The 12,299-nt window shown below is 35.5% G+C and overlaps 1 protein-coding gene across 2 annotated transcripts; it reads right to left on the bottom strand.

Moving 5' to 3' along the window:
- Positions 1-2,127: 2,127 nt before the first annotated feature.
- LOC114457880 (uncharacterized) lies at positions 2,128-10,227 on the bottom strand. Of its 2 annotated transcripts, XM_028440006.1 has the most exons (11): positions 9,966-10,227; positions 9,792-9,853; positions 6,859-6,949; positions 6,721-6,772; positions 6,513-6,633; positions 6,382-6,431; positions 5,802-5,922; positions 3,388-3,437; positions 2,808-2,928; positions 2,677-2,726; positions 2,128-2,231 (listed from the first exon to the last, which is right to left on the bottom strand). In XM_028440006.1, exons 1-11 carry the CDS (start codon positions 10,050-10,052, stop codon positions 2,203-2,205), a joined length of 834 nt encoding a protein of 277 aa, XP_028295807.1. In that variant the 5' UTR covers positions 10,053-10,227; the 3' UTR covers positions 2,128-2,202. The 2 variants fall into 2 exon arrangements, with proteins under 2 accessions (XP_028295807.1, XP_028295808.1); XM_028440007.1 differs by lacking the exons at positions 5,802-5,922; positions 6,382-6,431; positions 6,513-6,633; ... (2 more) ...; positions 9,792-9,853; positions 9,966-10,227 and adding exons at positions 3,519-3,639; positions 3,792-3,843; positions 3,930-4,161; positions 5,110-5,230; positions 5,671-5,714.
- Between the last annotated feature and the right edge of the window lie 2,072 nt (positions 10,228-12,299).

Below are 12,299 nucleotides of genomic sequence, written 5' to 3'. Positions count from 1 at the left end.
TTATCCAACCTACAAAAATCCATCCAAAATCCAAACTGACAATTATTCTTACCGATGCAATTAAACGTGATACAAATAAAAAAAAATTCCTCCACACACAGTGGTGGTAAGCTACTATTGTAGATGAAATGTCTTGCTTCGGGATACAATGACAGATGCCACTAGAGTAATTGACACTAGGGGTGGGAACCTCTGGGTACCTCATGATACCATACGATACGCGATACAAAGCTCACGATAACAATTATCTCACGATATGACAATACTGCGATTATCGATATATTGGTCACAAATCAATCTATAATAATCTATGACATAACAAGAAAATAAAAAGATTAAGTTAAAAAATGCAATTTTTATTTCATATCCCTGAAAGACAATAAATTGAAAAAGTGTCCTATGAACAGTGACTCTATTTTAGTGCAACATTTCTGTAAATAAGTGTCAACATACCAATGTAAACGAATAAGTATCTCCAATAGTGATTTCTGGAAACAAAAAATAGCATTATAGTGCAATATTCCAGTAAACAATAAATTGGTTCCTTCAAAAAACAGTGACAAAATTTCTGTGAAGACCTACCAGCACATTTTAGTGCCGAAAAGGTTTTCAAAAAAAAAAAAAAAAAAAAACTTAAAAATCAATACTTAGCGGGAGCATATTGATTATCAATCGTGCGGAAAAATATCGCAATATATCGCCGTATCAAGATATCGTCACACTCCTAAATGACACCCCACTGTGACACCTGGCATTCTCAGTGTTCTCCTATCTAATATTAACCAGGCTTGGCCTTGCTTAGCTTCCGAGATCTGATGAGATCACAGGCAGGTATGGTCACAATGAGAAATAATCATCATTTTTATTTACAAATATTTAAGACAATATATTAATTGATGTTTAATTAATTTTACAACTACCTCTACATACAAGTAAAATATCCGAGAAAAATCCAGAAAAAATTTCCAATGTTTCGTCTGCAGGTTGAGTGATACTGGATCAACAAAAAAGAGTTCATACCAGTAAGCCTGTACTCATTGGAAATAGCAAAAACATGCACTAAATACAAGTAATCCATATACCGGTAGTTTGGCAAATATGCTCGTGCTGAAATAAGCTTCACCATTTTTGACCATCATTCATTGATAGATGGATGTTTGTATAAAAATGTAAAATGTCTGTAGGACTCTATAAGATGAACTTGTTGAAATTCTCATCTCTTACCAGCTTTCAATCTTTTTACCACCTTCTATTACCAATCTATAGAGATAGTAGTTTCACTTTTTCTAGCTAAGGATGGGGAAGGTAAATTGTTGCCCTAACTTAAAATAGAGCAATTTAAATAGCACACCTGTTTTGAAAGTGAGGGGACAGCATATAGGAACTCAAGGAGAATCTACATTTCCTATACCCACTAATCCCAGGTTACACAATTGCAGGAGCGACTAAATCTTTACCATACCGCAGCTATAGGGGACTTGAACTTGTTTTTCCCGGCAGGATTGGAACACATTATAACGAAGTTTTTTTGTTAAACTAAATCTGTCAAAAACAACCAATTAACCTAAATGTTTACTAAAAGAATGATGAATAAGCCTTAAAGAAGCACAGACAATCAGCCATTGCAGACCGTTGTCTCCTTCTCTTCTCTCTGTCCCCGAGTCCTCCTCATGTCTCATGTCCCCTGGATGGTTCTCCTCCTGTGTCCTGTCTGTTGAAGGCAGGTTTTCCTGCATTAACATCATCGCTTCAGGTGCTGCTGCTCCGCAATTTCCACAGAAACAACTTTTACCTCAGGCTTAGCTTCACTTATTGGCTTCAAAAAGCTCTTTAAATCCAACTGCCTTTTTTAGCCATTTTCTACCGTCTTCCAAGATGACAGAGAAACAATTTTCGCACAAAATCACGCTTAAGACGTAGCGTTGGGGCATGGCCTGACTTTCCCCTCTTTTCCTCATTCACGCTCAGTTTTTACATTCAATTTTGTGTATACAATAACATTTCCAGTGATTTCAACTCAATAAAAGACACAGTTTATTATTTAAACATTTAATCAAAACACCTAAAAGCAAATAAAGAGGTGCTTCCTCCGGCAGGATCCAAGACCTGCCACCCGGCCTGTGTTGTCCCCTCAACACATGTGAAGGAGGCCATTGTGGTTTTCCAGGCCATGGACTGGACCGGGGTGATCTGAAAAATCTCCTACAGACGGTTTCTGCTCCAACACCTCACTGAAACACAGGGATGAGCATGTTTTCATGGTGAGGAATTTGTCCTTTTTATGCAATTAAACAAAAAAATTGATTTGGAAAAAAAAAAAAAAAGGTGGCAAACAAAACTATTTTTAAAATGTTGGTTTTGTCTACAAATCAAAAATGAGTTGTCATGAAACTATTAATTTTATTTGTGTTCCGTGAAGTTTTAATTGCATTTTAACTTCAAGCTTGTGGGCGGGGCTTCCTCCGGATCATGTTAGAAGTCTTTTTATTTGTCAGTTTCGGTCACTCGAAACCAAATCAAAACTTCAGGAAGCACAAAAAATAATTCCGAAAACACAACCAAAACTTCAGAAAATGTAAACAAAATGTATAGTTTCATGAGAACGTATTTTTGATGTTTGAAGCTCTGAGTCCTCACTGTGAGCAGCACGTTACAAACAGAGGCAGCGTTACTCACCTGGAGGAGTGACGTCACCCATCACTGGCTCATCTGGAGGTTCAATTTTGCTGAAAAGTCAAACAACAAACAGTAAGTCACATGTTGAACATAAACCAGTCCTGTGCATGTGTGGTTCAGGTCTAACTCACATGGGTTTGAAACACTGTTGAACAGTCTGACAGCCAACAGAGACGAATGCTACGCTCTCTGTGTCCTGAGGTGGCGCTGGTTGCACAGACAGCGCTCCTAGCTCAGGCTTGTCCTCGCCGTCTGAAACACAGAGATGAGCATATTTTTATGGAGAGAAATGTGTCATTTTTATGCAATCAAACACAAAATGAATTTGAAAATTAGAAAAATATTTTCAAACAAAACTATCGTTAAATGCTAGTTTTGTTTACAAATCAAAAATTAATTCTCATGAATACAAATTTTGTTTGCGTTTCCTCAAGTTTTAATTGCATTTCAACTTCAAACTTGTGGGCGGGGCCTCCTACGGACGATGTGAGAAGTCTTATTAATTGTCAGTTTAGTTCATTCAAAACCCAACCAAAACTTCAAAAAACACGAAAAATAATTCCGAAAACGCAACCAAAACTTCAGAAAACGTAAAACAAAACAAAAATGTATAAACAAAATGTATAGTTTCATGAGAACTGATTTTTGATGTTTGAAGCTCTGAGTCCTCACTGTGAGCAGCACGTTACAAACAGAGGCAGCGTTACTCACCTGGAGGAGTGACGTCACCCATCACTGGCTCATCTGGAGGTTCAATTTTGCTGAAAAGTCAAACAACAAACAGTAAGTCACATGTTGAACATAAACCAGTCCTGTGCATGTGTGGTTCAGGTCTAACTCACATGGGATTGAAACACTGTTGAACAGTCTGACAGCCAACAGAGACGAATGCTACGCTCTCTGTGTCCTGAGGTGGCGCTGGTTGCACAGACAGTGCTCCTAGCTCAGGCTTGTCCTCGCCGTCTGAAACACAGAGATGAGCATATTTTTATGGAGAGAAATGTGTCATTTTTATGCAAACAAACAAAAAATGGATTTGAAATTAAAAAAAAAGATTTTCAAACAAAACTATCTTTACTATAATTTTTTTTTAATGGTGAATCATAAGAACCTACCAGTGTTTAGACTCCTTTTGGTAGCAGGCGTCATGTCAGTAATACCATCAGCCTGTGAGAGAAATTTAGATTCAAATAATGCATCACACTCGAAAAAGACAAAGTTTCAGCAAATTCTTAATATTTTTTAGCACTTACCACATCTCTCTTGCGTTTCCTCTTGCTTCTGTCTCCGAATTCTTCACTCCCATCCTCCCAGTTTGGTTCTTTCTTTAAAATTCTGGGAATATTTGGAGTGCAGTTGCTTTCTGAAACCATATCCCCCGAGGCCTCCAGATTCCAATTGTGCAGAACCATTGAGATGAGTCTGAATAATTCTCTTAAACCCATGGCCTTGGTGTTGCTTGCCTGACGTGCATGGACAGCTTCACTGTTTGTGGAAAAACATCAAAACACAGATATAAGAAATTATAGCCAACATACACAGTCAAATACTATTTAATGCAGATCGGACTGCATTTCTACATTTAAATCCTGGTGCCAGATCTGATTTGGGCTGCCACCTTTCAGAAAAGGTCCTTTTCAACAATCTTCAACAAATGTTATTGATCTATGTACCCCTTAGCTCATGTTATCCATTATTTATTTGTGTCTGCAGGCTGGTCTAAACTCTTTCCTGTGTTTCGTCCAGCATTAACCTTGAATTCAGGCCTTTTTATTCATTTATTTCTGACTAGTGCAGTTCCTGTAGGAAGTATGTATTGTTATAAAAAAAAAAGTGTGAGCTTAAGTAGCTTTTTCATGGATGGCTAAATGAGGTTGTGTTTGAAGGTGGGATGTCAGGGACATTTTGGTTTGTTGTGAAATGTGTAGAGTGATAATTATTGTGTTTTCATATATTTTAGCTTTTAGCAAGAACACTGTAGGGAGCTGAACCCCATCTATTCCGATTTCAGTTTGTTGCCCTCGCGGATCCGGATCTCCTCAGACCGGAACAGACTCGGTCCGGACTCCTTTAGTGTCATTAATCCACAACTAGGGCTGGGATAAACGACTAATCTCGCGATTATTTTTTCGATGAATCGATCAATCTAACAATTTATTTTTCCCGTTCGATTCATTTCGAACTAGAATCGGTAGGGGAACAGCTACCTTCAACGAACGAGTGCGTGCCTTCACTGCTTTGCACTTTTGAAACTCGGAGGAGCCACTCGCGTTAGTTATTCTCTGGCACCGCCATCTTTGTTTTGGTCGAACGACGCTTCAGAGCGCATATAAAGCGTCAATGCGTTGTCCCGGCCCTATCCACAACAGTCAGTTTAGATACAAATCTGAACACAAACCAGTCCTGTGCGTGTGCGGTTCAGGTCTAACTCACATGGCTTTCAGACTGTTTATCAGTGTTTCAATCCAAACAGAGACGGACGCTACGCTCTCTGTGTCCTGAGGTGGCGCTGGTTGCACAGACAGCGCTCCTAGCTCAGGCTTGTCCTCGCCGTCTGAAACACAGAGATGAGCATATTTTTATGGAGAGAAATGTGTCATTTTTATGCAATCATGCAAAAAATGAATTTGAAAATTAGAAAAAGATTTTCAAACAAAACTATAATTAAATGCTGGTTTTGTTTACAAATCAAAAATTAATTCTCATGAATACAAATTTTATTTGCGTTTCCTGAAGTTTTAATTGCATTTCAACTTCAAACTTGTGGGCGGGGCCTCCTACGGACAATGTGAGAAGTCTCATTAATTGTCAGTTTTGTTCGTTCAAAACCCAACCAAAACTTCAAAAAAACACAAAAAATAATTCCGAAAACGCAACCAAAACTTCAGGAAACGTAAACAAAATGTATAGTTTCATGAGAACGTATTTTTGATGTTTGAAGCTCTGAGTCCTCACTGTGAGCAGCACGTTACAAACAGAGGCAGCGTTACTCACCTGGAGGAGTGACGTCATCCATCACTGGCTCATCTGGAGGTTCAATTTTGCTGAAAAGTCAAACGACAAACAGTAAGTCACATGTTGAACATAAACCAGTCCTGTGCATGTGTGGTTCAGATCTAACTCACATGGGTTTGAAACTCTGTTGAACAGTCTGACAGCCAACAGAGACGAATGCTACGCTCTCTGTGTCCTGAGGTGGCGCTGGTTGCACAGACAGCGCTCCTAGCTCAGGCTTGTCCTCGCCGTCTGAAACACAGAGATGAGCATATTTTTATGAAGAGAAATGTGTCATTTTTATGCAATCAAACAAAAAATGAATTCGAAATTAAAAAAAGGGTGGCAAAGAAAACTATAATCACTAATTTTTTTTTTTTCAATGCTGGTTTTCTTTACAAATCAAAAATGAATTCTTATGAAACTACAAATTTTGTTTGCATTTTCTGAAGTTTTATTTGAATTTGAATTACAGGCATGTGTGCGGGGCCTCCTACGGACAATGTTAGAGGTCTTTTTATTTGTCAGTTCCAGTCATTCAAAACAAAATCAAAACTTCAGGAAACACAAAAAAAATAATTCCGAAAACGCAACGAAAACTTCAGAAAACGTAAACAAAATGTATAGTTTCATGAGAACTGATTTTTGATGTTTGAAGCTCTGAGTCCTCACTGTGAGCAGCACGTTACAAACAGAGGCAGCGTTACTCACCTGGAGGAGTGACGTCACCCATCACTGGCTCATCTGGAGGTTCAATTTTGCTGAAAAGTCAAACGACAAACAGTAAGTCACATGTTGAACATAAACCAGTCCTGTGCGTGTGCGGTTCAGGTCTAACTCACATGGGTTTGAAACTCTGTTGAACAGTCTGACAGCCAACAGAGACGAATGCTACGCTCTCTGTGTCCTGAGGTGGCGCTGGTTGCACAGACAGTGCTCCTAGCTCAGGCTTGTCCTCGCCGTCTGAAACACAGAGATGAGCATATTTTTATGGAGAGAAATGTGTCATTTTTATGCAATCAAACACAAAATGAAATTGAAATTACCTACCAGTGTTTAGACTCCTTTTGGGAGCAGGCATCATGTCAGTAACACCATCAGCCTGTGAGAGAAATTTAGATTCAATGAATGCATCACACCCAAAAAAACAACGTTTCAGCAAATTCTTATTTTAATTTTAGCACTTACCACGTCTCTCTTGCGTTTCCTCTCGTTGAAACAACGTCTGTCTCTGAATTCTTCGCTCCCATCCTCCCAGTTCGGTTCTTTCTTTAAGACTCTGGTAATATTAACACACAATATATATACACAGACAGACAGACAGAGAGACAGACAGACAAACAGACTTTAGGTTAGAGGCATATACAAGCAGAAGAAATAATGACTTAAAACAACCTTTTGCAGGAAATACCCTCAAAAAAATGTGTGTCTCAGTATCTGGTGTGATACAATGGAACTCTCTAGAAAATGATCTAAAATGTTGTTCAAATATTCTACAATTCAAATATAAGTATAAACAGCACATACTTAACTTGTATAAAGATGAATGTGAAAATTGTTAAATTTACAACAACTGTTGTTTTAGCAAAATCATTTATAATAATTGAGAAATAAAATATAAAAAATAATAAAAAAGAGAAAATTGTTAAAATCGAAAGTTGATTACATCTGTTCTGGGCTATTGTTATCTTTTGGCATCGGTGAGGCCATCTAATTTGTAACGTTTTTGTTAAGAATGGGGGAGGAGTTTATAAGATTTTTTTCTTCATCCTACTCCTGTTCTTCTTTTCATGGAATGTATTATTGTTGTGTTTGCTGGATTGTTGTACCAATTTTATGTTGCATTACCATGAAAAAAGAATAAATAAAATGAAATGAAATATTATGATTGGCCTTTTAACAAAAATCATACTGATAGGTTAACATTGAATAAATAAATACATGAATGTTTTATTTCATATTATATATGTATATATATATATATATATATATATATATATATATATATTCCATAGGTTAAAAATGTTGGTAGAGATTTCTGTATATTTTAGTGGTTCCCAAACTGGGGTTATGTGTACCCCTCGGACAGGGGTCTGCAATCTGTGGCTCTGGAGCCTCATGTGGCTCTTTGACTCTTTTGCAATGGCTCCCTATAGCTATAAGAAAATATCAAAATAATGAATTGCTATTTCTTACAGAGGGTATTAATGATAAATGACATTTCCACCAAATAAAATCATGATAAAACAATTTGTCAACCTAAAAATAAATTGCATTGTGCAATAACTATCATCAACCATAAACTTTCCTCGAACCTGTGGGTAACCCTATGTTTTTAAGACTTTTCTGGAAGAAAATAGAGATTTTTTTTTTTTTTTTTTTTGTGGGGAAATATTTAATTATCTGCCACCATGACGGATTAATATGCATGCTTGATGTGTAGCAAAAAATTAGCAATTAGTATGTGTTGACCGATATGATCATGTGTTATCAAATTTAAGTTATTATCTGTAGCACTACAAATACATCACCTCAAAAAAATTAATAATTATTAACAATATTATTCGATATAATAGTAAATACGTATAGATTTATAGAAGGTATTTTTTTTTTGGCTCCGGATGGATTTTAATCCATGTGAGAGGAAGGAAAATGGCTCCTTTGAGAATAATGGTTGCATACGGCTGCCCTAGGGGTACTTGAACACCTTTCAGGAGGTACACAGAAACATTTCAGTTTATTTTTCAACAGTATAGTTTTTTTTTTTTACATGCACACAGATTTTTTTTCTCATCCATCAATCATAATTTGTTGCACAACTCTTTAAAATACACCAAAAGGTGAAGTTCAAATTCGAAAATGAGCAAAACATCAGAAATAAATGAACAAAAAGGCCTAAATTCAAGGTTAATGTTGGACGAGACATAGGAAAGAGTTTAGACTGCAGACACAATAAATGAAGTATAACATGAGCTAAGGGGTACATGGGGCAATAAAGTTTGGGAAACACTGTTCTATGTCAAAATATTTCTATTTTTGAGGATTGTGTTCACGGTCCTGTGGGCTTTCCTTATTTTCTGTTCTGAAAGGTGGCAACCGGCAACCCTACGAAAGAGGATAAGGGCCACTAAAAAAACTAAAAAAAAAAAAAAACAGCCAGTAGTGGAAGAAAAAAAAACACAGGGAAAAAACAGAGCCAGTAGTGAGAAAAAAACAAAAAACAAAACGAGTTATGGGAGCAGTATGGAAGGCCGTTTAGCCGTTTAGGAAAAAACACAGCGAAAACCAAAAACACACAACGAAAACCTTGGGTTTACACACTGTATGGCGCACTTATACATTGAAATCCATTCTTTCTTTTTTATGCATTTTTTTTTTTTTTATTTTTTAATTTATTTATTTATTTTAATTATATCTACAATTTACATCATATTTTTTTCACATTGATAAAGCTCATCTGATATGTTTTTTCACAATGAAAATGCGTGTCTGAATTTAAAAAAAAAAAAATTCGCATTAAAAAAAAAAAAACATTGATGAGTAACCGGATGTTGGTTGATGTGACCGGAAGCTCTTGAAGGCTGCTAGAGAATAAAAGTACGGCTACGTGCTTATTGCTGTGACTCAACTTGCTTTTCTCGTTTGCTGATAATGCTGATAATTACTTTTGTTGCTCTGCTGATAACCTGCAAACAGGTTACTAGCAATGACAACAATGAAAGTGCGTCCGGTTACATATCAATCAACGTTTTGTGTGGAAGGAGCTTGCAGGCGTCCCCCCAAAAAAAGAGTAATAAATAAAATAATAAAATAAATTATAATATAGTATATAAATTACTGGGAGAAAAAAAAAATCGAGGAATAAAAAAATAATAAAATGAATTATCATAATAAATTAAAAAAAAAAAAAAAAAAAAAGATTACTTCCACATATATTTCGCTCTATTTTTATTTTTATTTCTTATTTTTATTTTTTTGATCTCACTACTGGCTCTGTTTTCTTTTCTTTTTTCTTTTGTTTAGTTTAGTTTTTTTTTTTTTTTTTTTTTTTTAGTGGCCCTAATCATCTTCCGTACAACCCTCTGATCCCTGTTTAATGCCAATAAACCAGTTATATTCACCTGCCCAGAACTGTCTGCGTCTCTTTGTGGTGCTTTCTGCCATCCCTGTGCTGCTGTTCTTCCTGTAGATAAAAACATTTTATCAATATACAGCAAAAGGTAAAAATCTGTTGTTGTTTTTTTTTGTATTTTGTATTTTTTTTATTTTTTTTTAATGACACACGTGGTACTTACTCGTATCGGATACAGAGGGCGGGACACATTGCTGTGGGAGGTGTTCACGGGGCTATGTGAAACTTTCTCAATTCCGTTGATTTTCATTTTGGAACTATTTATTTACTAACGAATGTGACAAAATGCGACAATATCGCAGAGGTTAATGTAAATAAGTGAAAACTAGAGATATGAGTGATAAGAGTGAACTGTAACACGTTTAGCAAACGTCCAGTAAATGGAACTCGTCGGCAAAGCTGTTGGTAACTATCACCACAGGTCTTTCATCTCACATGGCAACGGCGTCTTTCGAAATGCTGAATCACGTGAGGCAGAGTTCGATGCTAGAGTAAAAATATGCTAATATGGACTAGTGACGGGTAGATGAGGCCTTGTGAAACGATGCGACACATTATCCAAACTGTATTGATACTGTATTGATACTGCGTTACTTCGGCTCAACACTGACACCTGCTGGATCTTATACATTATTGCAGACACCCTACTTCATTTAAATGACATACTGATGCAGAAACCTAGTGTAAAATGTCATACAATTTAAGCTATTGTATTTCATATTGTGTTTTTTTTTTAATTTTTTAAATAAAATATATTTGATATCTTAAAAAATACAGTTAATAACGTGAATAAATAAGGCAAATAAAGTGAATGTGAGGCTGCTTATGTACTTATCTTTGAGGCAGATGTTTTTTTTTTTGGTTTTTTTCAAATAAATAAATTTAAAAAAAACCCAAGGTGCTTTAAATTCTCTTGACATGTTCTAAACCTTTCTGGATGGCAAACACATACAGTGTTTGTTAAAGGACCTGAAATAGTTTCTTGGCCAGTCCTTAATAATACAATTTTTTTTAAAAAAAAAAAAGTAATAATAAAATAAAAACACTGCTTGATCCAAGGCTTGCTTCGTGGAAACTTGACGTAAATAAAAAAATGGTTAAAAAAAAAAAAAAAAAAAAATGCGTTTATATTTAATAAAGGGACCATAAGGGAGTTGCTAAATGTGCGTAGACGTGTGTTTGTTGTAGGTGTATTTGTGACCCCCTGATGATGTGCAGTGTTTTTCTTAATGTGTATATTTATATAATTTTATTAATATATGACAGTTCTAATGAAGAAAGGCAGTGTTTAACCTACAGAACATAAAATAAACAACTTAAACTAAACAGATTTGTATTCAGAGTGATCAAGTTGAAACAGATTAATTTGAAACCAGATAATTAGAACTAATAGCTTATTTTACTGATATCATTTCAAAATGATCCCAAATGACAGCAGTAATTTTTTATTTTTTTTTTTTGTTCAGCTTCCATAGGGTTGTTAACAAGGGTTGCAAGTCATGATACACCACTAGAAGAAATCTGTAATATACCTATTGCAAGATATCAAATATTTGGGAATTTACCTTACTAAAGACCGAAAACAAAACCTTTTCCTAAATGTAGAAAATTAAATAAAAGATTAAAAAGCCAGACTAAATGTGGCCCCAAAGAGACCTCTCAATACTTGGCCTTATTTACTTGTCCAAGTATGTATTTATCCAGCTTATTCAAATGCCATTCCAAATAAACTAATTAAACATATTAATCAAAACTTATAAAACAAAATTTTATTTGGAGGAAAAAACTACACCCTATGAAAAAAAAGTAATATGGTTAAACAATGTAAGGATGGTGGTCTAAATGTTATCGACTTTGATGGCCTTAATGGAATTATAAAAATTAACTGCATGTCTTGGATCAAACACAGCAATTGGACTGTGTCCAAAAGTACATATTTAATAAGATTAAGGTTTAAAATGTCTTCTTACTTCAGATTTTAATATGAATAAACTACCCATATCATTATCGATTCCACAAACAAACTGTCTTCAACAGGCTCCTAATTCACAGTTAAGTGTAAAAAGCTGGAGATTTCTATAAGTGTAACATCTATTGGATTGAAACTTCATCCTGACAAGTTATGAGTGTTTCAAAACCCTTTTTTCAAAAGGAAATAACCTGCACATCACATGACAAACAAAATGTTCATTGCATAAACTCATGTTTTCTTTCTTTTTTTTTTTTTTTTTTTTTTTACCCTGTTTACTCTGTAAGTATCCACAATTATTCATGAGAACGTAGAGTGTCATCCCTCATAAATCTCTTTACAATAGGGTGTTCAGGTCCAGTCTTAGAGAGTCCCTTTGTAGCAAGTTTTAGATGCTACCCTGGTCCAAAAACAGTGATTATATAAGGAGTAACTCATGATCAGCCTTTATTTAAAACTGCATAACAACCCCATTATTATATGTAAAACATGCAGGATTGGGGCTATCGAGGACTGGACCCCATATTT

This window comes from Gouania willdenowi, chromosome 24, assembly GCF_900634775.1.
Source record: "Gouania willdenowi chromosome 24, fGouWil2.1, whole genome shotgun sequence".
Classification (NCBI taxonomy): Eukaryota; Metazoa; Chordata; class Actinopteri; order Blenniiformes; family Gobiesocidae; genus Gouania; species Gouania willdenowi.
This window is presented reverse-complemented; position numbering and strand designations above follow the sequence as displayed.

Bases quoted from the DNA above. Each gene is read 5' to 3' on its own strand.
- LOC114457880 (XM_028440006.1), bottom strand. From the start codon at position 10,052: ATGAAAATCAACGGAATTGAGAAAGTTTCACATAGCCCCGTGAACACC. The intron at 6,773-6,858 runs GTAAGTGCTAAA...TTTCTCTCACAG, and splicing joins GGAAACGCAAGAGAGACGTG to GCTGATGGTGTTACTGACAT. The intron at 2,232-2,676 runs GTGAGTAACGCT...CCTGTGTTTCAG, and splicing joins GGGTGACGTCACTCCTCCAG to TGAGGTGTTGGAGCAGAAAC.